General features: G+C 39.9%; 1 protein-coding gene across 2 annotated transcripts in view; it reads left to right on the top strand.

Moving 5' to 3' along the window:
- Window positions 1-27,378, top strand: part of LGR4 (leucine rich repeat containing G protein-coupled receptor 4) — a 99,222-nt gene that overhangs the window by 51,477 nt on the left and 20,367 nt on the right. For both annotated transcript variants that reach the window (XM_045808594.2, XM_045808593.2), the window contains exons 2-4: window positions 2,749-2,820; window positions 20,749-20,820; window positions 22,085-22,156. In XM_045808594.2, the coding sequence (XP_045664550.2) occupies window positions 2,749-2,820; window positions 20,749-20,820; window positions 22,085-22,156 (216 nt within the window). The remainder of the gene's footprint in view (window positions 1-2,748; window positions 2,821-20,748; window positions 20,821-22,084; window positions 22,157-27,378) is intronic.

The raw sequence follows: 27,378 nt of genomic DNA, 5'->3' as shown, positions 1-27,378 counted from the left end.
GTGTTGCTCCTGAATCTGAAACTTTGAAACAAAACCTCACTACGTGTTTAAAACATATTAGTTTGTAAATACGGACTCCTACTAATTGCGTTTACAGCTCAGAGCAGAACTACCTGTCATGTCTTGTTATTCTGAGGGGAAAAAATGAGAGAATTATATAGCTGTATGTGTTTTAAAAAATTGGAATGCAGAGAACAGTATGGTATAATTTCTAATTATGTGTCTTTTTATGGTGAGGCAGGTAATCAGTTATTCTGTTACTTGATACTTGCCTGAATTCAGGGGAAACTGTATGGATGCCTCCTTTTGTAAAGTAATAAACTGCGGTTGTCCGTCTTTCCCCATTTATTGGAATGGCGAAAGAGCATCAACGTTGTGTGATACTTTACAGAATCACTGCTTACTCAGATTACTATTTTGCCTTTCAGTGTGACTAAATGTTTTGTCGTATTCCTAAGAATGATTTTGTTGGTTAAGGGCAAATGGGTTTCCAGCGGGAATGACTCAGTGGTTTTATAATGGCAAACTAATAGTCTTTAAATTTTGTATTATGGTAAATTCTTCAGAAACATGTCTTTTCCACGAAATGAACCTCATATATTTTCATCAGGGAGGAGGGGCCCCTCCATGAAAACTGCAGGAAAAGATGAATCATAGAAATATACAGTTTCAGGCTGGGAAGCCCCTCAACCAGGCCGTTCAGTGCTCCCATTTTACAGATGAGTAAACTCAGGCCCAGGATTACACAGTGGCTGTGTGGCAGTAGCAGGAATTGACCCTGCTTCTTCAGACCCCAATTTTGCTATTTCTCCAGTATCTTGCTTGAGTGTTTATGAAAAACAAAGGATTTCCCTTCCCCTGCCCAAGGGTACCAATCGCTGACTAAAGTACCATTTGGGCCTGTGTTTAAAAATAATTCCTTGAAAAAAAAAATTCCTTGAGACCTATATTAATTTTGTTTTTCTTATAAGTTATCTTTAATAGAATTTGCGTTATTTTCCATGATAAAATTTTGGAATGCATGGGACTCTCTATGGACATAGGATTCATCTCTAGAACAGTTTCATGCCCAAATTTATATGAACTTTGCTTCCTCAAATTCTAAAGCTATTTATAGTTCTTTTTTTTTTAATTGTCAAGCAAAAGTGCTCTCCCCAAGATTCACTGATGATTGTACCAAGGTCTTGGGGGCAGTATCCCTCCCACTTTTACCCTCGGTAGGGCCGTGGGTTTGCTTTATATCTTGACAACCACAAGAGAGAGAAGTAACAGGATTCACACGATACTTGGGAAGACTCAGTGATACTTAAAATCACAGACTCGGGAGTTCACATTTCCTGTGACACCATCGGTTGGGTGGCCTTGGGGAGGTTCTGTACGTCAGGAAGCCACCGTTTGCCCATTTGTAAGGGGAGGTCTTAACCATGGTTTCAGTATTCTCTACACATTAGCTGCCACTGCTTTTGCTGGTTTTGTGCCTGCTGTTACTGTTATTTCCGAGCCTGGAAGGTTTCCAGACTGGCCTTGGGAAGGGCTCCTAAAAGGGGTGCAAATTCCATTTCCAAATTGTAGTGAGTGGAAAAGAGAGGGAGAAGGGATTCACCTACCTTGGTACTGAAGGTGTCAGCTCTTTTAAAAGAACATTTCACCTGACCAAATGAATAAAAATGACAGTGTTTTTATCGTTCGCTGATCTTGGTGTTTTATTGTTAGCTGATTTCTCTTCCGCCTGCATATGTGATGAGGCGGTCACCGCTGTGAATTTTCTTGGTGATTTTTAGAAAGGAGAGACCTGAGGGCACAGCCACAGACAAGAGGCCGAGGAACCTGAGTGAGGCAATGGCTTAGTACATGCTGGGACTTTCCCTCTGAGGCTGCCTTAACCTGCCTTTCAAGGTGTCTGTGTCACACAGAGTGTGGAGAGAGAAAACCAACTGAGAAGCAGGTTGCCAGGGAAGAAGGAAATAGTTAAAAAGTTGTTTTTTTTTTTTTTAACTGTTTGAACCAGTTAATTGTCGAGTTATATCAGCAAGTGAGTTCTCTTCCTGCAGCTTCTCGAAGGAAAAGCTGGAAATGGACAGCATGGCTGTCATGTATGCACATGTCTCTAGGCTGCATCTGTTCCTAGGCTAAAAATGAAATCCCCTTACAGCTATTACCTGGAGGACTTTTATAGGTTTTGCAGAAAATATGACTGGAATACAGCTACAACCTGTTTTATTGTCCCTGACAGTGACTTAAGAAGGCACCCTTGCCTGCAAATCTTTTATCACGCCCCAGGGTATTCATTTGTTTATTTTTATCAGGAGCCGCACTTTGAATACCAGAGCCCTGGGAAATTAAACTGGTCCACTCATTGTAGGTAGTTGAGGCTTTTCTCTTTTTCTTTCTTTCTTTCTTTCTTTCTTTCTTTCTTTCTTTCTTTCTTTCTTTCTTTCTTTTCTTTTCTTTTCTTTCTTTCTGTCTTTCTTTTTTTCTTTCTGTCTTTCTTTCTAGAATACTTAAAGTGGGAGAGAGAAAACCTAGGATCCAGGTACATTTCTACATTCATTTCTAAATTATGGAACATAATTTATAATAAAAGATTTAACTTTGCACTTGGAAGCCAAATTATGGCTATCGCTATGTATGACTTGTGTGCTCATTTTTCTCGCTACTCTACAGAATGCCAGCACCTAATTATTTTTCTGTTGAATTAAGTTCTTTAAGTGCAATATCAGTCAAAAATCTTAACTTTATGTTTTCCAGGGATATCAGTATGAACAACATTACTCAATTACCAGAAGATGCATTTAAGAACTTTCCTTTTCTAGAGGAGCTGTAAGTAATATTTTGAGAAATGTGTTTTATTTGTGTGTTTGTTTCCCCATTCTCTTTGGAAGCTCTTACAAAAGAGATAGTCTAATGTTTCTTAGGGGGCATTCAGATAGCTTAGTTTCAGTGAGCTTTGTGCAGAGGAAATAATGTTTTTTTTCTTTTTTTTTTTTTTTTAAGGTTTTATTTATTGGAAAGAGAGAGAGAGTGAGCAGTGGGGAGGGGCAGAGGGTGAGGGAGAAGCAGACTCCCCGCTGAGCAGGGAGCCTGACACAGGGCTCCATCCCAGGACCCTGGGATCATGACCTGAACCAAAGGCAGATGCTTAACAGACTAAGCCATCCAGGCGCCCCGGAGATCATGTTTTTTTCAGGGAAACAAACTTAATTTTTTTAAGCAGTGTAATTGCCAAAGTTATTTTTGAAAGCCAGAACTAAAAATGTTACTTTCATTGGAATTTTTTGCTACAATTATTATAACCATGAATGCTACAGTGACACAAGTTAATTACAGTGTTATCCTGAGATAACAAGGCTAGGGTAATTACCATGGTTGCCAAAGGAGTTGCTGTGTGGGTAACACAACCATAAAAAAATAATACAAGGAATTTTAGGGTCATGATGCAGGAGACAGTATTGTTGCAAGTGAGCAGAAGACTGAGTGTCCCTGGGACATTTGCGCATGATTTGAGGGGGTTGGGAGAAGGCACGGGACATCATTCCAGTCTCCTGGAACACCTTTAAGAATGTTTCTGGACTTGTCAGTTGCAACTCACACTTCTGGTTTAACAGTGTACATCGTGGAGAAGTTCTTCCCATCTGTTTTAACCTCCATTTTGTTTTGCTTTCCACACTTTTTTGAAGTTTGTGATCAAAATAGGCACGATCACATTTTAAAGTAATTGGAAACTATACATTATATTAAGAATCTCAGTGAAAAAAAAATCAGACTTAAATCAAGTTAAATATATGTTTTTAATGGCCAGGCTCTAATGGATTATGTAATACATATAGGTAAGAAGGTGACAGTTTGAGACTAAGAACATCAAAGAGATACAGCCCTGAAGGAACCTAAATTCATATTACAGATTGTATCCTACAGCCCAGCTGCTGAGTATTAGATCCAAGTCAGCGAATATCTTCTATCTCAGCTCAGCCTCTCCCCCAACATGGGGAACTGGAGCAAATATAAGCCACACAGGTTATATGTGCTTCTTTGCTTCTGACAAGAGTACTGAAATAGTAGTTAAGGGTTTAATAAAGTTTAGACGAAATTTTTCTTCCCACACTACTTAGCTGAACACAATGTTCCTACAGCAAAAGTTGAACAGAGATTATTTGCCACTTCTAAGCTTGTGAACTGGGTCAAGTTACTTAACCTCCCTCTGCTCAGTTTCTTTGTCTTTAAGTACAGATAGCAACAGTCCTCCCTCATGGTATTCTAGTGAAGACAGAGTGAATTAATGGATGTTAAATGCTTAGGACAGTGCATGAAACAGCAAGTGTTATGTAAATAGTAGCTAGTATTTATCTTACACTATTAAAGTGTGTAAGAAAAAAAAGCAGCGGAATACTAACTGTTATCTTTGGGTAAAAAAATTAAATGTATATTTTATTTTTGACTCTCTTTTTTCCTATAGTGAACATGAATTATTTTGTAATAAAGTGTTATTCACTTTTTTATTGAGATGCAATTGACTAATAACATACTAGCTTCAGCGTTCAACATAATGATTCAATATTTGTATATATTATGAAATGATCAACACGATAAGTCTAGTTAACATCCATCACCATTAGTTACACATTTTTTCTTGTGATGAGTACTTTTAAGATTTACTCTCTTAACAACTTGCAAATATGCAGTACAGTATTATTAACTACAGTCAGTGTGCTGTACCTTACATCCCCATGACTTATTTTTTTATAACTGGCAGCTGGTTTCTTTTGACCCTCTTCACCCATTTTGTTCACCCCACTGCCTAATGGTTCATTTTTTAATTAAAATTTTAAATTGAAAAAGAGTGAACTATATGCTTGAAGCCCCCACCTCCTGCCTCCTATCAGTCAAGCTTTTAAGATGCTTTCCCTATTTATTCTTGTTTATTATTTATATATTTATAAAAATATATTATATAAATTATTTATTTATAAAGTTTTAGACTTTAGGATTAGTCTCCCTTTACAGAAGTAATTATGCAACGAAAGGACATTTACAAGTGGTTCTTCATCCATTGTATAACTACTGTGGGATGCGTGACGCACCAGGTAGGAGACAGGCTCTCCTTGCTCTGGGTGGAGCGAGTGGGTGCAGACCACCTTCTCTGATGCCTTGGATTGCCAACTCCACTCTGAGGGATTGTGTAGTGAGGACCTGGATATGGTGTCAAACATGCTTAGTCTCTGCTTTGTGAAGTTCACAAATTCTCATTAATTCTGTCAATTGAGACTTTTCATTGGAACCAAATTACATTAGACTGCTAGTTCTTTGTAGGTGGGTCACGTTTTCTCCATATTCTGCTTTGGCAGTGATGGAGCCCATCAAATCAAGCCAGCACATCTTCTCCAAATATTGGATGGGACTTCAAAAATGAATTCAGTTAGGAGAGCTGATGGGTTTTTTTAAAGAATACTTCAGGATAGTCTTTAATACTCTGGGAATACTTCAGGCATTTAAAGGAGTTTTTTTCCATGTTAATAAAAGCATGGTAAAAAGCCCATTTTTTTTTTTATAAAACATTGTAGCTGATTTTGACATTCCAAAATGATGCTGCCATGACTATTGTAATATTTCATAAACAGTGTAACCATTTATCCAGAAGTCATCTGGAAGTCATTTAAGAGTGATTGTGCCCTGAGTCGAAATGAATGATTTGCTGAGGGTTTTTTTTTTTTCCCCATTATAGTTAATGAGGTTCACTTTACAAGATGTGACCGGGTTGGCCAAATTTTATGTGATGATCCAGAATGCTTGGAGTACTGGGTGGAATCACTTCCCAACAGTATATAAGAAGTGTTTATAGATACTTAAACATTTACTTATTCTTTCAACAAACACTGAATCCTGCTCTGTGCCAGGTTCTGTAGTAGGTACCAGGGGTACAGAGATAAGTAAGTATGGTCTTTGTCCTTGGAGGTGACAGTCTGTCTGTGGCTGTGCTGCCTAATACCATAGCCATTAGCCATAGGTGGCTATTTAGTTTTATATTTAAAGTAATTAAAATTAATTTAAAAAATCCAGTTCCTTAGTTAAATTAGCCATCTTTCAAGTACTCAGTAACCACCTGTGGCTAGGGGCTATTGTATTCGACAGCACGGACAATAGAACATTCCTAACACTGCAGAAAGTTCAGTTGTACAACATGGGTCTGGAGGAAGGTATGGAATTAACACTTGGTGCAGCATGATGAAGACTGTCAGAGAAGTGTGTGTAAGGTCAGTGAAAGCCTAAAGTAATATATTTACTTGAGATTGTAGGATTTGGTAAAGGCTTCCTAGAATAGCTTCAGCTGAGTCTTGAAGGACATCTAGGAATTATCAGATGGGTATAAAGATGGGTGCTCCAGGAAGAACTTTTTAACAGGTGCAAAGACGTAGAGGAAGACATTTCAGAAGTGTTAAAACACACTTAGTAACAGTTATTCCTAATGAAATATAGAGAAATTTGAAGTATGGGGATAGGATATGAGGATATGAGGATAATAAGATATGAGGCCTGATCAGAAAGGGACTTTTTAAGCTAAACAGTTTAGACTTAATCCTGAAGGAGCTGAATTGGATATGAGGGTGAGCAGTAGGGAGGAGACTAGGATTTTTGCCCTGAACGACTAGATGCCATTCATTGATCTTTTTCCCCGTTCTCTCTGGGAATACAAAAACATTCAACTCAATACATACAACATCTGAAATTTTGGGATAGTCTTTTGACTTTTGCACCTTGGTTTCCTACTCTTTAACATGGAACTCCTCACAGTAGTATTGTAAAGGGAAAATTGAATAATTTGTGTAAAAGTGCTCTGTGGCCATAAAGTGCTATGTCCACAGGAGTAAGGTAAATTTCACTGGTCCTCATAAACATTGCAATCTTTGTTTCTCTTGAAGTATTTCAGGGAGAAGTTGTTCTGCTTGGGGATGGAAGCTGGGATGGGTCAATATAGGTTTCTATTAGTAATATCAAAGGAAAGCCAGAATTCTTAGAAAATATTCATCTAACATCTGCAGAATCTAGTCTGGTGTGATGCTGGCACAACTGTTTTCAGCTTTCCTTGAGACCTGTAGGGCATTGATAGGCATTTGGGGAATGGCTGAAATGTGGAGTTGTGGAAATGATTTAATTAGAAACAACAGAGGGAATATCCAACTGCTTTTCCATAGGCTGCCACCAAAAAAATCATGGATGTTACTTTGAGTTTAGATGTTGCCATAGCAGGTAGAACCCATTGCCAGCTTTGGCACTTGTACAGTTTATTGTGTAATACATTCTAGAAGATTAAGATGATTCCATTTGTTTCAAAATGTGCTTTGACTTTGGAAGACTCACAATGCTGGAGTAAAACTTAGATCTCTGAGTACTCTTTAAGCTCATTCATCATTTTTTTTTTCATCTGTAGGACAATTAATTCTAAATTAGGGCATTACTTTGCAAAAGAGGACTAGTGAATAATTTGAACAGGGAGATTTTGAATCAGATATAAACAGTGGATCAAAACTAAATAGTTTAATTTGGCCAATGCTTAAATATAGAACATGCACGCACACACACGCGCACACACACGCGCACACACACACATGCACACATACATAACATTTCAGACTTATGAAGTGTTTCAAGCATAAAGAATTTTCACACATACCATTTAGTCAGATTCCCCAAATGTTAATATTCTCTTTCCATAGACATGCACACAATAGGAGATCTAAAGTATATGTATTTTTTCCCCTGAACCATTTGAGAGTAAGTTGCAGTCATAATTCCCCTTTACCACTAAATATCACATTGTTATTCCAAACACAAAGATATTCATTTAAATAACTGCAGTACAGTTGCCAAAATCAGAAAAATCCGTTGATGTATATTATCATCTGATCTGTAATTCTCATTCAAATTTGAGAGCTGTTCCATAGATAAATCTTTATAGCGAAAGAAAAAATTCTGGTCCAGCATATAGTCTAGAACCATAAGTTGTATCTTGTTGCTGTGTCTTGATAATTTATTTGAAATTTCAAAAACAGTTTTTTTCCCAGAAAATGTAAAAGAGTTTCTCCGTTGCTCTGGTGATATTTGATAGTTAAAAATATTCTTAGGTGCATTCTCTTTCTCCACTTTTTAGTGCTCTGTTGGGATGATTTGGTAGCAAAGATCACTGTTCTTACTGTTGGGAAGTATACAGTGAGCTCGCAAAGGGACATGACTTTCTGGTTCATGTTAATTCCTATATGTCATTTGGAAAGCTGTCAGATTAAGGAGTAAAGGTGTAAAAAGAAAAATGGGAAGAGAGCTTGTACTAATTGAACCTGCTGTGTATCGGATAGCCCCACCCCACCCCGAACAGACATTGTTTTGTTTTAATTCATAAAATGCTGAACTACATATTCAGTCCCATTTTGCTGATGAGGAAGCTGAGGTTTTCCTCAGAGAGGTTAAGTAACTTGCCCGAGGTTACATAGCGTGTTATTAATGGACCTGGCTTTCATCCCAGGCTATACCCCTGTAGTTGTGGAGAGGATGGGGAAAGACTTGTAAGACAATTTGTTAATTCCACAAACTTTTGTTAGGTAAAGCACTGTGTTCAGCGTTGAATTAAATGGGATCCTTGCCTTCAAGACAGATGAGTGGTGTATTAGAGTTTGGAGAGTTCAAAGGAGAAAGAAATGTCTACTTATTAAGAAAGATTAGGGAAGACCTCATCCAAGAGTCGGTATTTCTGGAGAGTCTTGAGGGATGGTAGGAGTTAACTCATAAGGAGATGTGGAAGAAGGAGTGTGAGAAAAGATATAAAGACTGGTGCAGGTGTTCAGAATGATGTGGTATTTGGTTTGGTTGTAGTGCTAAGTTCCTAAAAGGAAGTTATGGGAAAGAAACCTAGAAAGGAGTTTGGGGCCAGACTGAAGCCGCAGTCTTGTGCCTCTTTCCTGGCAGATGGATGAGGAGTTTCAACTTATGAGTGACTATTGAAGTTTTTTGAGCTAAGAAATGCCTTGCCCAGATATGACCTTCAGTAAAGATAATCTCAGCAGACAGTTGGATGTTTGTGATTGAGATGGTGCAGGGAGACAAATGAAGATGCTGATGGCAATAGTCCAGGTGAGAATTATGGGAATCTGAACTAGGGCAGTTGAGAGGCATAAGAGAGAGGAGAGAACCTCTGCAAAAGATTTATAGAAGTGGAATCAAGAGGACGGCTCAGCTGGGATGATGGGGGTGACATTTGTAACACTTTCATTTAGGATTACCAGGAGCCTGGTATGCTTTGGTAAAGATACAGATATATAGACAATACAGAAAGAGAAATTGTTTTGGAAGAGAAGCTATTATTCTTGAATATACATATAGAATTTAGATGGGATATGAGTAGGGGTCTCTGGAAATATAGGCATGGAGTCCAGAATAGAGATTCATGGGTATAGATTATAGAATTAGAGTACTATGGGTATATACTTGGGAGTCTTTTATTTTAAGGTGATTACTGGAAACATGAGATGAAAGGAGCTTGCCAAGAGAGAGAGGGCAAAAGAAAAGGGAAGAAAGCCAAAGACAACTCCTTGGGAAACACTTGAATCCGGGTGTGGGAAGAAGACCAAGTGCCAGAGAAGCAGGAGAACTAGGGCAGAACTGTGCCCCAGGAGCTGTGGGAGGGGAGACTTTTCACAAGAAATGAAGGATCAACATTGACAGGCTGGAGGAAGGTGCCTGTGGCCAGATATTGAGAAAAGGCCTTGAATTTAAGTTTTTTAAAGAATCATTTCAGTGGGGTTGTGAGATTGACTGGGGTCAAGAAGTGCATCAAGAGGCTGGCATTTGGGGACTGCTATAGGTGATTTCTGGTTTGGGGAGAGTAGCCAAAGCTTGGAATATGTACTGTATTTGACAGGAGTCCCCAGGGGTTTATTTAGAGAATAAAATTAGAGAATTTATTGTTTCATGTAGAACTAGAAAGTCCAGAGGTGGAGTTGGCTTCAGATGGTACTCGATTTCAGGGTTTAAAAGCTATGAACGTTTTCTCATGCTCTTCATTTCTTAACTTTGATTGTCTCTAATTTTGTGTTTTGGCTTCATTCTTTCCTGTTGCAAATAGCCTGTCTCCATATGGTGGGAAATCAAACCTTTTGTAGCCCCAAGCGCATCTTTACGTCTTGAGATCCAAAATGAGTGTCTAACGTCTTCTTCACTGCTTTCAGTGAAAAACTCCTAGAAGGACTCTGGTTAGCCAGAGTTACCTCATGTGCTTGTCCTTGAGCCAGTTACTCTGTTTGGGATGGCACAATCCAATCTGGTTTATGAATTCATCCCCACCCACTGGGACTACTTGAGGTGGACAGTCCCCCTGAAAGGAAGCAGAAGGGGGAAGACTGGCAGAAAGAAATCCTAGTTATCTCAGCCTATTAGAGTGTAGTAACTAGACACATTGTAGGAAATGTTTGTTTAATTGGATCAATCTGAAATGGACAGAAGTTCAGTGAAGAGTATAGAGAGGTCTCAGTTAAAGCCTAGGTAATATTAACTTATAGTGGAAACAATGGATTCTGTAACTTTGTCTTGGAGTACTTTGCAGTTTAGAAGTAGAGGTGATAAAACATGGGGTGTATTCAAATTTTGGGTTTGATAAGTCAGGACTTCATAGGGGACTAGGGGAAATCAAGCAGGAGAATCAAGCAGTTCATTGTTAGGAGGTTTGACATAGGGTTCAGAAAGTGTAGAGAAGCAACTGAAACCACAGTTTGTTGGTTTATTTATGTATTTTAATCAAAGCTAATTATTTGTTCTTTGACTAACAATAGTAGTAACTTCAAGTAAGTGAACACGTATTTGATTTTCTACTAGCCTAATTTAATTTCCCAGCGAGAAAATAGGCTAAGTCATTTCTTCCCTGTATTGTCCATTCTTCGTCAATCCATGCTTGTTTAACATAGTATTATATGCTTTAGTAGAACCTTTAATTCAGAATTTGTTTATTATTTTCCCCTAATAGGTATTTTCATTACCTCTTAGTTTGGACTATATGTTTATATCAAAGAAGATAATGTTGGAGGTACTAAAAAGTCTGTATCACAGACACTCTTACATTTTTAAGAAAATGATCATAAAATAATGGATATTCGATTTTTAAAATCTGGATGCCTAGAAAGATAAGGTAGAAAGATAAGAGAGGAAAAAGCAAGCACCCATTATCTCAAACAACAATGGCTTAAACATGTAAGGTGCATGTGCACACACACACATATACACACATATCTAGGAAACTACTATGGTACATCACAAAGTCAGCAGGATGTAGGATCTGATACTCTGCACTTCTCATTGTATAGCTTCCATGTCAAGATCACAAAATAACTGTCTACATAAGCTGTAGCCATCATGACTCAGTTCTCAACAACAGGAAAGATGAAGGAGGAAAGAAAGAGGGGGATATTTCCCAGTAGTCAGCTTCAAGAAGCCATCTTAAGCCTCCCATATAATACTTCTGCTCACATATCATTGGCTAGAACTTAGTCACATGGCCTTACTTAACAATGGGATGCTGGGAAGTATGGCTTTTGAACTGGCATATTGTTGTCTAGACCAACATCAGAGTTTTATTACTAGTGTAAAAAGGGAAGAATGGTTATTGGTTGGGCAATTAGTTAAAATACTTTTGACTGCAAGAAACAAGTTGAATTCAAGTAGCTTCAACAGTAAGGGAATGTATTATCTTGCATAATGAGAAGACCTACATATGGTAGAACTCTTCTAGGGTTGGTTAATGGAGTTAGGTCACATCCTCAAGAACCCAGTTTCTCTCTGTCTTCCTACTCTGCTCCTCCGGTAAGGGTAGCACCACAGTTGCAGTCACTTCACATAGTATATTTAGACATGATAGCATCCAGAAAGAGACGAGAGTCATCCTTTCTACTGTATTCCCATTTAGGAAAAGCCACCTTTCCCAGAAACTCCAGCAGACTTCCTGTAACAGAGCTGGGCTCATAGGTCCAGCCCTAAACCAAGTCACTGGAATGGGATCAGTATGATTGGTTAAAACCAGTCGAGATTTACTCATGGAGCTGCATCATGTGAAGGCGGTGATATTTGAACAAACCCAGGCTCTGCCAGGAAGGCATGAATGTATTTGATAGGTGTGGTTCCTCTCTCTCTCCTCTTCCCATCTTACCCATTTCATATGGGTCCATTTGGAGCCCTTTCTGCCATAGGAAGCCTTCCCTGGTCTTTCTCTTCCAAGTTCCTCTTACACTTTCTTTGTTCCTCTCCATGAAGTGCTGGCTTGAGTGCCTTGTTATTTTGTGCTCAAGGTGTGTCAGTGTGCACTTGTCTCTTCAGCTCCTCTGACTTTTCTCTAAGAGCGGGGCCTGTTGTCACACACTTCCATATGACCTGGTGAAGGTAATCACATTTTTGAGCTTGAAATTGAGGGAGAGGTTAAGACAAAGGATTTCTTCTTATTTTGAATTTATTGATGTCAGAAACTGTATCAGACTATATGAAAACTAAATTCCAATGACGTTTTATGTTTAATGAACTATCCTCATTTCAAAGAAATAAAATGAGAGGTGTCTTGGGAAAACTCAGTACTTACTTTGCCAAACCTATGGTGCTTGGCCTGTAGTCTAAAGTCAATATTTGCTGGTAGATGTTAGTTGTAAAACTTTTAAAAAGCTGTAGCATATTTCCTCATATGGGTAGATGTTGCATGTGTTTATTGCCAGAGGTTGTCAGGATAATTCTGCTCAGGAAATGTAACCATTGTCAGGGTTTTATTGCTTTACCTATGATATATGTAGGTATATTCAAATAGAATTTGAAATAATGAAATATGAAATTATTTTCCTCTTCTCTGTAAAGGAAATCTACTTTAAAATCCTTGGGAATTTCACTAATAAGTGTTCTTAATACATGCATGTTCTTAAAATGTATTCAATTTTTTCATGCACTTACATAAAAGTTATATGAAGATGAAAAACTCTTCCTGGTATGTGAAGAAATAGGGTGAGTAAAACACTGTCAGATGGAGTTTATCTAACCTTGAAAGGAAGAAAGTCCAAGGGGAGCTATTTAATTGTTAGCCCTTCTATTTACCAAGAAAATAACTACAACCTTTGGTTTTCTTAAAGCCACTCGTAGAGAATACACAAAGCAATGTTGTTCTGTTGCTGGAATTTACATTATTTTACCTTATTTGCCTTGTTTTATTTCTAGAATTTACATTATTTAGCTGTGGTATAGGACCTTGGACAAGTCGTGAAGGAAACAGAGGCCCTTCGTTCTGTTTAAAAAAACAGTGGGGAGATGGTGATAACAAGGGCCAGTAGAGGAGGATAATGAAAATGAAGAGGTGCTACAGTACTGTTACTTTTTGTCAATACATTATACATATATATGTGTATATATATATATATATTTAAAGATTTATTTATTTTTTTTAGAGAGAGAGAGAGCACACAGGAGGGGCAGAGGGAGAGGGAGAGACTCAAGCCGACTCCCCGCTGAGCACAGAGCCTAACCCAGAACTTGAGCTCATGACCCTAAGATCATGACCTGAGCCAAAACCGAGAGTCGGATGCTCAACGAACTGAGCTATCCAGGCGCCCCAACTTTTTGTCAATATATCTTGACGCTAAATATCCATAACTGGAAACCAGTGCACCTCTTGAGGTCTTTATTTTTCACAGGAGGCAGCAGAGTTCCAAGCACATAGTAGGACCTTAATACATAAATCAGTACACGGTTGAGGACTTCTATTAGAGGTATGTGTTGCAGTGTTTTTTTTCACTTCGACTTTAAAATGGTTGCCAACATTTTAGAACCTGTGGATTTCAAATTACATTTATTAAGAGAATGCCACTCGCCTCCCGTCAGACACTTGCCTGTGGCCGTACTTGCCCAGTTCAGTTTTGAGCGAGAAATGCCTTCTCTGGAGGCCGTGTCACGGGCCGCTGCTTGTGTCTGTCGTACTTGCACGTAGCACGACGCCGTGCCCATCCACACGCTTGAGAGAATGTAATGGCATTGCAGGAGCGGCAGCCTGGACGTGTTTGGGTGCAATCTGGGATGATTCCTATGTGCTGCTTCAAATGAAGATCTGGTGGGTGGGGAAACGTAGGTATAGCAAGAAGTGGTGAAGGAGGACAGAAGACATGGCTGAGCGGGTAGATGACTCTGGCTCAGAAGGGAAGGGTGGTGCTCCAGGTATTTTCTGTCACAACTTGACAATAGCCCATGTGGTAACCACCTCGGCAAAAGGAAGGTAGGCACACGAATGGATGAGGGGCGTTGGCCACCCTGTTGGGCTTTGTCCTCTACTCGCTGAGCTCTCTGTGGTGTGATAGAGAAGTTGCCGTGAGGACAGCCCTCTATTGTCTGTGTGCACTCGGGCTTCTGGCCTGGGCCCGACTGCTGCAGTTGCTTCAGCTCCTGCTTTCTCCACACCAGGCTCCTCACAACAGCTGCTGGAAGCAGCAGAACCCGCGTCTGCCCTCCTCCCGGCTTGGTACATATGTCCAGTCAGTGTGTAGACTGTAGTCCTTCGTCCACTGGTTCTTGGCCAGAATTCCAGCCAAATGGCTTCAATGAAATTTCTGTAATAGGCCAGAAGAAGCCTAAAGCCAGGCATTTCTTAGAGAACTAACACCAGCTGTTTTATTATCTGTTTCACACTTTGCCTCACTCATTTCTTTAAATGGCTTCCCACGTGAAGAAATCCCAGTCCGATTCAGCACAATTCATGAAAGCATGAACCCTCTGGTACAGATTACATACTAAAATGTGGCCTACTTGTTCATACCCACCATGACCAGTGCCCGTTTAACCAGCGCTGTTCCCGCTTCCCCCTTCTGGGACGGGCAACAGATCGAAAATATCATGTAGCATACGCATTAAGAAGAGAGGATATAATTGAAAACTCCAGCTTCCCCTGGAAAGAGCCACTAATGTGAATCCATGGACCTTATGAATAATAAATGTGCACACAACAAATTCATAAAGACACTACACACTGAGCCACTTGTATCCTGTTTCCTGGAAGAGTTCCAGATCCAGTGGGAGAGCGGAAGTCTAATGGCTTGCCCTTTCCCTCTCCTCCACCCTTTCTCTGTCTCTCCCCTCCCTGTCTTTGCTCTCTCTGCTTCTGAGACTGTTGTAACAAGCAGAATAAATAGGAGTTGCCTTGAGGTAGACTGTGTCCCCATTTAAAGTCCTGCTAGACTTGTTTTAATTTTGTGTGATCATGTGCACAACCCAGAGAGTGTTGAGATAATACTGTTGACCAGTAGGGTTGGTGTTCCCGTGTTTGAGGTCCACCCCCCACCCTTCCCTAAGAAAGTATACTCCCAGCAGATGTTAAGAAAGAAAATTATTGCCATAGCACTTTAAGATCTAGCCAAGTAGTCAGGAGAGTGAAGGGCAGTGGGGGAGCAGAAGTGAAACAAGAAGAGAAAACATGCAGAAAAGAGAAGATAAACAGTAAGCTTTCCCCACTCTTTAAGTAGCAGTCGAATCCAGAGTCCTCCCAGGGCTTAGCCGAAGCATGACAGCAAATGCCAAGTGTCTGCTACACATAAGGTCCCACGCAAGAGAATATAAGATGAATATGACCTGGTCCCCGCCTGGAAGGGACGTATAATACAACTTTAAGGAGATGTGACAAGTTTGTAGTAACTAGAGGCAAACTAAGATGTGCCCGATGAGAGTTTTTTCTAAACACCGGTAGAATCAAAGGAAGCGGATATCATGATGGTTTCATATTTGTGGTAGTATCCAACTTGGACAGTAATGATGAGTAATGTTTCACTTGGCAGAGACCGGAGTCAGGGTATTTCAGGCGAAGGAAGTGTCATGAGCAAAGAGTCAGAGGTGGAAAAGCATGCTGTGCCTAACTGTAGGACGCAGGGAACGTTGCGGCATCAGGTGAGAAAGGAAGAGAGGATCCATAATGAAGTTCCAGCTCAGTCAGCAGGGAAAAAAAGCCTTTGGGAAAATGCTCAGAGTTGTGCTTTTTTAAGAGTTAGCTCTCACAGTATTATAATTAAGTGGTTGATGCAGGAGTCTCGTGGAGGTTCATGGCAGTAAGCCAGTGGAAGGTGGAGGGCAATTGAGGGCTTAGACTCAGGTGACAGCAGGAAGAGTAAAAGAGTGAATGGGTTGAAACCTTGCAAGGAGGCTCTTGGTCTTGGGTACAGGGTACAGAGGGGAAAGAAGTGATGCCTGAGACCTATACCCTTAGCATGCAGAAAATTGTGACATGTTCACCTTTCTGTTCTTACACTAATGATTATTTCCCCCTTAGGTCTTCACAGCCATTGGAAGAATAGTAATAGTACATATCTATATATCCTCATTTAGCAAATTACAAAAGGTTTTCTGGGGCCAGCCAATACATCCTCGTGAAGTGAGACATTGAGAAAACTGTTTCTAGCACAGACAAACCCAGGTGTAGAATGGGAAGTGGCTGGTCTTTGCTAGTAGAAGGCGACTGGGGACTTTTCCTCAGGACCAGCCACCTCTTTTTCCATGAGAGTTGCATTAAGAGAAGCACAACCAAGAATGCACCACATCCTAAGTAAAGTCCCAGTGAGTTTAGGGCCTGCGCTCACCCTGGGGGCACTCAGGGATCCCGTCCCATCCTTACCCCCTTTCCCCCTGCTCATCTTTGGCTGTGGGAAGGATGGCACTGTTGGTCTGTTGGACATTCCTCCATAGTTGCAGTTCGGAGCTCCTGATGCCAGAGTCCCTGCGTGTGAGCTCCAGTCTACGGGGGAGAGCTGCTGATACTCAGAACACAGCTCTTGCCCAAGTCCACTCTGTTCCACCTCTCTGGGAATTATTTCCCAACCTCTTGGTGACACACCAGAGGCATTGACGTGAATAAGCATTGAACCTAGCCAGGCAAGAACGGAATGCTGGCTCCCTCCACTTCCCATCGGTGTGACTTATGCCAAGGCACCCAGCCTCTCAGGGACTCGGAGAAGCAGGGCCATAGCAATGAGATGACTAAAATGAAAGAATGTCTATAAACCATGTATCTCGGTGCCTGCAACTACTGTGGGCTCATTACATAGGTTTCTCTCTTTCAGAGTTTTTGGGACTTTGTCCCTAACCCTGTTACTTATCCACTTTGCTCGCTTCTGGATCTGAGGTTTGGGATGTGAAGCTTCCCCAGCGTCTCTTATAAGAAATACTGGCTCTTGAAAGAAGCAAAATGGGATGAGACGTTGGGGCATGTGATTGTTGGATCTGTAGAGCCTATTCCAAGCCGTTGTGTTTATTATTCATGAACACAGCAGCTTGGGAAGCACAGGTTGATACATTCCTAAAGGCTCCACATGATGTGTTTACTCTAGTAAGAGACGAAATAATCGCGGTAGTGTACGGTAGTATGCCCTCTTGAGGACTCTGCATTATCACCGTCCGCGGCATCCTCCAAGTGTTTATTTCTCCAGATAGTGGGCTTGCGTTTCAGGAGAAACCACATGCAGAGGGCTCATTTGGTCCTTTCTATTAACGATAAACAGTGGAGGAAGCGAGGATGCTTTTCGAAGTTAGGTTACTTTAGTTTTCCTTTGGCTTATAAAGCGGGCAGAGATTTGTGAAAAGGAAGCAAATATCTTGGCTAATGTGGTTAACCACTCTCTTCTGTTGATAAGTATAGGTAATTGGGCGCTCTGCATTTTGCCACTTCCTTTATTTTATAAAATACTCTTCTTTCATGAGCCCTAGTATAATAGATTGAACTCTTCAAGGAAAGCCCATAGATACGGGGACATTAAAAACTAATATTAGAGACAAGAAATTAAGAATCCCACAACAAGGGATGCCTGGGTGGCTCAGTTGGTTAAGTGTCTGCCTTCGGCTCAAGTCATGATCCCAGGGTCCTGGGATTGAGTCCCCCATTGGGCTTCTTGCTCAGCGGGGAACCTGCTTCTCCCCCTGCCTGCCACTCCCTCCTGCTTATGTTCTCTCTCTCTCTCTCTGACAAAAAAAAAATCCTACAACAACTTCAGTCTGTTTATAGTGTTTGTCTTTTAGTAGACCTAAGCTTTTTTTTTTTTTTTTAAATCTTTCATTTTTTTAAAGATCTTATTTTTAAGTAATCTCTACATCCAATGTGGGGCTCAAATTTACAACCCTGAGATCAAGAGTCACCCTTCCAACTGAGCCAGCCATGTGTTCCCCACTACCCTCTTTTTTTTTTTTTTTTTAAGATTTTATTTTTGAGTAATCTCTACACCCATCATGGGGCTTGAACTTACAACCCCGAGGTCAAGAATCGCATGCTCTACCGACTGAACCAGCCAGGCACCCCAGACTTTAAGGCACATCTTTCAGATAACTTGGAGGAGCAGTCATAGTCACGTGATTATGTGCAGCCCTTGGGGGAGGGGGGAGAAGGCTTTTGCCCCTATGGTACAATTTGATTTTTTAAAATGTGATCTTTTACACACTTCATTTCAGCCATCAGCATTATCAATCGAATCTTAATTAATGAATCTGGGATATAGAAAGGCCCCTGAGAGAGCTTGCACTGAGTCTGCACTAAGGTAAACTGTAGGATGCCGTGGCATTGGAATGGCGAGCATTTTTGAGGGGGAAATTCTGAGAAAACAGTTTCTGACTAATGAGTTAACACGCTGGTGGGTAGTAACAAAAGTGTGAGATGCATGCCCTGTTCTGGGCACTGTTTGTACTTGACCTACAAGACTAATGCGCAAGAAACAACCCATAGAATGTAGCCTGTGTTTAATTAAGAGTTCTAGGAATTTACACATGAGGCACGTTCATGAGAACTGAAGTCTTCATGGGAAGTAATGCTGCAGTTGGGTATTCAAGGAGCGAAAGTGAGGCTGTGCGGTGAAGCATTTATAGGCATGTGGTGATGCTGACTGGTTTAGAACCCAGAGGATTGCTAAGGAGAAATAGTTTTAAATATTTTTAACCCTCAGGAGGTATTAAAACTGTCTTTTCCAATCCCTCATTTTACATAAGGTGAACCCTAGGAGGTACAAGGCCAAGAGACTGGTGATACAAAGTAAGTTATTTTGAGGCTGGATTTCGGGAAGGCTTGAAAGGTGCTAGGGTGCCTTGTGAGATCAAATTGTGTGTGGTGAGAGGGCTTTCTAGGAGGAATTTTGTTTAGGGGCATGAACCCCGTGTTACACCTGGGGTGTTGCCTGACAAGCCAGCTTTGTGATCCTTGCTACTGAAGAAATAATTCTATATACTCACTCTTGGTTTCGGAGTCCTGCTTCTCCTGGTTCTCCACCTGCACCACCCTCCACCCCTGCCCAGTACACACCTTCAGCGCACATTTCTATGTTAATGCTAGGTAAGGATCAAATATTGTTCTTTCCAGGGCTATTTGCATTTTAACTGGGACAAAGAGTTCCAGAGAAAATAATGCATCTAAAAGGTAGAGTTTCAGACCTCAGTGACTTCAAATGAAGGAGCTTTCCTTGTGTCCCTAAAATCAGGGTGTATAAGAGGAGTGTATTGGAAAGTGGGGTGGGGCCGGAGGTCTGAGAAGAGGATGTCCTACGCCTGGCACTTAGTAGGCACTCATATTTGTTAACGAATGAATGAAACTTTTTATTGAATCAGTGAATTGATGAATAAGGCTCAGAGGTGCAGGGTGCTTGCAGAGAGAAGACAAAGGGATGAAAATAGAACCTTTAAAGGAGGAATTAATATGACTTGATGACTATGTGATCCTAAGAAATGAGGGAGAGAGCATTAAAAAAGATTACAGATACAAAATCTTGTTGCTTGAGAGAGTACCCCTATGAAACCAGGAAACTGGGACAGTCCTGTGTTTAACATATGGGCACACAACTGTCATTTCTAAGTCAACGCTTGGAAATCTTCCTTTAGTTCACCTGTTTGTAAGTTACTTACAGGAGTTGCTGCCTTACTCCTGCTTCTTCTCCCTAAAGTTCTCTGTTTAACTTTTCCTCCCATTTCTGTGTGCCTGGGAAAACGGGAAGGAAAGTTGGGCTCAGTAGAAATTGTGGGCTCAGATATCTTACAAAAGGACCCAAAGAATTCTTATCCTTTCCTCACTCTTATTCCCAGTTAAATGTGTCACTTTAAAATTTCTTTAGGAAAACATTTCTTAAAAAAAACAAACAAACATACATTTTTATGTGTGTGTGTGTGTGCATGTGTATGCACATATATACACATATATATGTGTGTGTATATACGCACACATGCCTTTGCTTGGAAAATTCTGCTTACAGTGACTTTCACTTTTTGCTTCCCTTTTGCACAGAAAATACCGCCCTTGGTAATGGAGAGATAACAGGCTGACTTGCCTCCAGAAGGCATTCCTCCTTAACAGACTGGTTTGCTCTGATCTGTATAAACACTCCTGCTTGCTGACCAGTGGTCTGTATTTATGAGGCACTTGGAAAACACTGCAAGCTGCAGAGAGTGACCATGAATAGCAAACTTAATTTGGTTTAATGTGTTTTGGCTTGCTTGACCTCACCAGAATAAAAATGTGCCTGTTTGAATTATTGTATTGGGAGTTTAAAAAAAATTCTAGAGACATTTATCTCATTGGAAGAATCTTGGGATTGCTTTAGCAAAGGTTTAAGTCCATGTTTAATGTCAGATAGACTTGAGAAATGTTTAACATAGAGCTTTAATCACAGATTAGTTTATTGTGAGTTCTGAATTTTTAAGAGCCTGAATTACTATTTTTTTTTTCTTGCTACTTTTTTTCCCCCCTAGACGATTGGCTGGCAACGACCTTTCTTTTATCCACCCAAAGGCCTTGTCTGGGTTGAAAGAACTCAAAGTTCTGTAAGTAATGCAATTTTAGAGTTTCACAGCTGGCTGTGTATTTTCTTTTTGCATAGTCAACATGCTTGGAGCGAGGGTAAGCACAGTTTCTTTTAGTTTAGGATTAAAAGATTTAAGGAGTGGCCAATGGGTAGTGTGGGAGGCAAGGGTTGATTTAGGCAACCTTGGGTCTAGATAACAAAAGTTAAAACTCTAAATAATAGGTGTTCTGACCTTCAGTGCATTACAGTTGAATCTATTAGGCTTTTTTGTAGGGCTAATGGATTGAATCAAAATCATATTTAAGCTTTACTGGTAGTTTTGTTTCTACTTATTGTATAGCTGTAATAACTTTGAATTAGCTGACCCGAAAGGGAAAAAAGGCTTACAAAAGCTCAAAATGTTAACATCATTTTAAAGCTAAAAGGAATTAAGATGCCTATAATTTACAGAGTCTGTGAGGGACCAGGAAATAAATTTCTGGCAGTGGGTAAGGGTTTGGACTATGGCAGATTGGGGAACAGATGGACTGACTGCCAGCCCCATTTCTGCCACTACCTTGCTGGGTAACCCTCTGCAAGTCACCAGACCTCTCTGGTTCAGGGAGTTATATGTAGCTTTTACCACTCCTTTCTGTGGTTATGATTCATGCCAAGCAGTCATTTTATTAATATGACTAGAAATGGCTTTAGGCAAAAATAATAAAAATTTCACTTTCAGTACTGATATATGTCTCTCTTCTCTAACTATTAGCCCATTAAAGCTCTTTTTCTTGCCCTGGCCCTCCGTTCACTGAGGACATGTCTACTGCTCCCTAAGAGCTCAGGATCTGCCGTTTTCTTGAAAAAATTGGCTTGATTTCATGTCCATGTTTCTGGGTTCTGCTTTGTTCCAATTGAAAAGGCACTAGGGATTCCAATAGGTTTGCTGGTTATACCTCCCAGTTAACTTGTTATGCTTCCTAATTAACATTAACCATCCCTAGGGTGACGAACATTAATTAGTGTGCCTTAATTCCTGAGAGTGCAACACCCCTGGAAATGTGTGTTACCAGTGGGTCTGTGATAGGAGATGGCTTGGGGATAGCAGCTGTGGTTTCATTTCTGGCTTTATAGCAAATGCTTCTTGCTTTTCTGCAGTTCTCTTTCCTTGGGTGTTCTCCACCTTGACCTCTCCCCCTTTCCTGCCATTGGAAGTATTTTTTGGATAGAAATGGCTCTGAATTCTTCTCAGAAAAAAATAGTAACAGTTGCTTGTTATTCTCTAACCAAAAATTTCCTTCCAGAACGCTGCAAAACAATCAGTTGAAAACAGTACCCAGTGAAGCCATTCGAGGACTGAGTGCTTTGCAGTCTTTGTAAGTAGCTTTTTGGTTTTCTGTATTCTTCAATCATTCGTAGACCGCTCTAGCTGCTAAATATATAAAGAACTGGAATTCCAGGAAAAGGGGAGATTTATTCTTTCATCTGGGATAAATTGGGGACGGCCAGGTATCAAAATGCCCTTTGGTGAGAGAGAAGGAGGTGGTTCAGTTTATTCCCTCTCTTGTCTCAGATGCTGGGAGAAAAGTTACAAGCGTACACGGCTAGGTGTAATTCTAGGAGCTTGTATATGACAGGTGATCATCACCTCTTTAGGACCAGAATTATTTGTCTACTGAAGTTCTAGTGTTTTGTGCCTTTATGGTCAAGAAACAGCCACAGAGAGGTTTCTGTTTTAGGTGGTAATGATAATCAGAAGAAATTGATTATAATTCCTCATCTGTGGACCTTGAACTCACGTTGGGGGTGGTAACTTAGTCTCTTGTACTGCCTTTTTCCCAAGTTTTTCTTTATGAGGAGAGTTTGGCTTTATGTGGAGTGTTCATGATATCAATTCTTTGTTTTTACCATGTTCAAAAGCTTGGTTTTTATTAATTTCAAAAGTTTTTTTTTTTTTTAAGATCTACTTATTTTAGGGAGAGAGAGAGAGGGTGAACGAGTGAGAGTGAGCAGGGGGAGGGGCAGAGGCAGAGGGAGAGAGAGAAGCCTAAGCAGACTCTCCACTGAGCCTGGAGCCCTACGTGGGGCTGAGTCTCTCAACCCCGAGATCATGACCTGAGCCGAAATCAAGAGTTGGATGCTCAATTTACTGAACCACCCAAGCATCCCAAAAGCTTTTTCATGTAGCACTTCACTTTGTTCTTTTTTGCATTCTCTCCCGTGTGTGTGTGTGTGTGTGTGTGTGTGTGTGTGTGTGTGTGTGCGTGTGTATGAGCCTGGAGAACAGTGGTCAGTGCTTCCACTGTTTGATACACAAACCCCATACCTCCCTTCCCCCTCTGGTGGGTGGACCAGGTAAGCAGCAGTGGTATCACCAGGGCCAGGCAATATCCATGGAAGATTTTGAAGAAACAACCATTTTTATATTAAATAAACATATTTGTTAATGACTAGAATGAATGTTATAAACTAGTGTTGTTGGGGCTACAACTTTAGTTTTCCCCATCTTTGGGATTGGAAGATCCAGTTCTTCTGTGTCGAGGGGTACCTTCCCAGAACAGAGTGAGAAGTACTGAACTGAAATGGATGGTTATTACAGTTTGGTTTCTGCCCAGATTAAGAAAAGCCAGTAGCGTATTTATCAGTCTTGTCTGGTTTGAGATCCCCACTTTGCCACTTATTAGCTGTGTGAGGTTGTGCAAGTTATTTAAAATTCTCCATATAGTAGTATGCTCATTACTTGCCATATACTTGAATGCATGAAAAGCACTTGTAACAATATCTAACATGTAGTAGGTGTTCAAGAAACATTCGTGGAATCTACTAATAGTAATAATGATATATTTTATCAGTGCTTTCTTTTGATTCCTAGTTTACCCAATTTATATAACCAGGTTATGGGAATGTCTGAAAGTAATGAAAAAGTATTCTTTATTTTTTCTTGTGTGAAAAAAGTATTCTTTAAAACAAGGAACTTGGTTAGTTCGTCATTGTACTAGAATAACGAATACCAATGTACATTGTTTCGGCTTACATCCTAATCCCAAATACAGTGGGAGGAAGGCGTAGTTTGTCAAAGTGTGGCACTTTGACCACCTGCACCAGTGGGAGATTGCTAAAATGCAGACCTCTAGGCCATATCCTGGAAGTAATGGTATTTTCTCTTTAAAGGTAAGATCTAACAAGCTATATTTTAAAAAATTTCTCCAGGAGATTCTCATGTACGTGGAAGTTTTGAGAATCACTCTGAATAAAAAATGTAATAGTTAACATACATATATGTTCTGGGTTACAAAATTGGGTTTTAACCATATCATGTAGTTGTGTGATCTAATCTGTCCCATACATTTTTCTTTTTATTGCTCTTTGAAATAACTTTAAAGGTATGCTTTTGTAGGAAATGCCTATAGTAGAAGACTTGATTGAAGTGATTGAACTGCTTGTCTCTGCTTGCTGATATAAAACCATTTTTAACTGCACCCAAAACACATCACTGGAATTTAGATTACCTTTTCATTTAGATTAGATAATCTCCTAGTTAATGTGAAAATAAAAATATATACTAATAAAGGGGTGTCTGAGTGGCTCAGTTGATTGGGCATCTGACTCTTGACTTCGGCTCAGGTCATGATCTCAGGGTCGTGAGATCGAGCCCTGTGTCAGGCTCTGTGCTCAGCGTGCAGTTGGCTGGAGAGTCTCTCTCTCCCTCTGCCCCTCCCCCTGCTCGCTTGAGCTCTTTCTCTCCAGCAATAAATAAATCTTTAAAAAAACACGTACTGTAAAGCCTATCATACACTGTGAAGGTTAAACTTTAAAATGTATCTACTGTCATAAATAAGGAGTATCCGAGGCATTCACCATTTAATTTCTAGTTTATTTTTTTAAAGATTTATTTATTTATTTGAGACAGAGAGAGAGAGAGAGAGAGAGAGCACAGGCAATGAGTGGGGTGAGGGGCAGAGGGAGAAGCAGACTCTCTGCTGAGCAGGGAGCCAGATGCGGGGCTGGATCCTAGGACTCTGGGATCATAACCTGAGCCAAAGGCAGATGCTTAACCAACTGAGCCACCCAAGAGCCCCTAATTTCTAGTTTAAATAGAAGTTTAACTTAAGGTAGAAATATATTAAATAGCTAATTTTGCCACAATGCCAAGTCATGGAACATAGGATTTGTTATTTGCTATAACTATTTGAGTAGACTCCGACTAGACTCCTTCAGTGAATCCATTGGAATGAGTTCCTTCATAGACATGTGACTGTGTCACCTCTACACACTTTCTGACCTTGGACAGATGTACACAGAGGGAGCCATTTTGCCTCCCTCAGAGCCGAATTCATTAGACGTTTTAAATACTCATTTTCTTGTGCTTCTTCAGAATTCATTTTACTTCAAGAACTTCATACAGAATTGTTCTTATTTCCCAAGACTAAATGATCAAAATATTCAGTTCTTTTGTCTAGTTGGAAGGCTGAAAAAGACAAGGCTAAAAATTTTGAGTTTTAGAACAGAAAAACCTACCAAGAAAACATACAAATAGATTGTGGTCAATAAGCACATGAAAGTCCACATGACATTTATTGATAATTTAGATGATATAAATTGCTTTACACAGGTTTCTCCCTCTAAAATAATACTTTAAAAAAGCATGTTGTGCTCATCACTCATTGAGTGAATTGCATAGTTTAAATTATCTCCAAAATTGGGATGGGGTTGGGGGTGGAGAGGAGTCAAAGCAAACTGTTTGTTTTGTTTTGTTTTGTTTTTTAAAGGCTTTGGGATGTTTTTATCTGCATCAGAAACACAAGGAGCTAAGCATCAGGCCTGTTTTACTTAAGAAGGAAATGTACATGGGTTTGTTAGCTTAGTGGGTGTAGCAGTCAATTTAGATACAATTGAAATTCTGTCATGGTGTAAAACAGTCTTATCAGCACTTGAGTTCAGTTTGCAAATCTGATCTTCAGACCTGAGTTGCATGAAAGATTTCCTTGTGGTTCTGAAGTAGTGCTTAGAAGGAGCAAAGTTCATTTGGGGTTGAAATTGACCAGAAGTGGTTTGATGCAAGTGTGCAAGGATGACTATAAAATCTGAAGGTGAATTGTCAATATTAGTACAAAGGTAGCGTAACAGCCTTCCACAAAGCCATGAAAATGGCTAAAGCATTATCTGAACAGGCTATTAAAATGACGTGCCAGAATTTACTCCACTGTATTCTTATTTCCTTAAGTTAGATCACACTTACATTGAATGGTAAAGGAGGATTTCAAGACTAAATTTCCTAGGTTTTCCACAGTAGCATATTATATTAACAATTTATACTTGAAACTGGTAACAAAATATAACACTATAGTATATACATTACTGCTGGTAAGTTAGAAGTAGAGAGAGAAAGGGAGCGCCTTTGATTACACAGAATAGATGTTGGTAACAGGCATTCATCAGTAAAATCTTCGTATGGAATTGTTAATGTAATTTCATTTAAGGCAAGAAAAAAAAGTATGCGAGTTTCAGTAAGATATAAAACAGGCTTTTGAGAATAGGGAATAGAAGCAGATTTTAAAGACAAAAATAGTAAGGGAATTCAGTTAATATAATGTTAACCCTTTAACAGCTAAAGTACACCTAAAGTAATAGTTCTTTCTTGCCAGATCGAGTTTAAAGGGTAGAATACATTAAATAAGCCCACGTTATCTCCTCACATATGAGACATCTGATGCTATTCATGTGTCTACTGAATCAGTGATAGTATTTTCTTGGTCTCTTAGTTCGGAAGAATGTGAAATGTGTAGGTCATTGGTACAAAGCCACACTTCTAAGACAATTTCTCTGTGAAACATTCATTTTGGTGTAGGGGCAAACTCTTTACATTTATGAGTGTGCCCCCAACATCTGCATTTGAATTGAGGTGTAAGGATTAACCACAGAGTCACCACAAATCCTTTGCCTCATTTAGCTTATTTAAGTGTTTCATTTTTCCAGAGTTGTTCCTTTTGATCTCTTACTTAAACGTGACTTTGCAATTTGGGGAAATTTCTAGCACAGAGGAAGTTGTGTCTGTGCGTTTATTATTGTATTATTATTTTGCAGAGAAGATAGTTTCATTACTCTCTTAGCTCAAAACTTGCCTGGGTATCTTGTCCCAAGCTAAGGCCATCTCTTTTCTATGATGGTACATGGAACAGAATTCTGCAGGAGCGTAAATGGTGTATATAATACTAAAATTATACTAAAAAGATATGGATAGCTTTCTTTATTTTACCACATCTTAATGAAACACTTTTATAGAGAGGGCTTAATTTCGGTAAAGTGTTGTGTGCATATGTGGGCGAGCCTTGCTCATTGTATTGTTGACTATGAATGCACATTATCATCAATATGATAACATAAACAATTTAAACTTTTAAACTGCTCTAATGCTGAGAAACTGGAAAGGGACTTCAATTTATACAATTAAGATACAATCCACACCTCTTGCCTGGCCTACAGGGTCTATATAACTTGGTCCCTATTTGCATCCCCAGCTTTGTCTCCCTGGACCCTCCACACCTTCCTCCTGTGTTCTCATCGCTCTCATCTTCTGGGAGTTTCTGGGACCACACCT

The sequence above is a fragment of the Ursus americanus genome, chromosome 24, assembly GCF_024610735.1.
Source record: "Ursus americanus isolate L20-20 chromosome 24, mUrsAme1.1.p, whole genome shotgun sequence".
Taxonomy (NCBI): domain Eukaryota; kingdom Metazoa; phylum Chordata; class Mammalia; order Carnivora; family Ursidae; genus Ursus; species Ursus americanus.
Note: the sequence above shows the minus strand (reverse complement) of the source record. Positions and strands in the feature narration are given on the sequence as shown.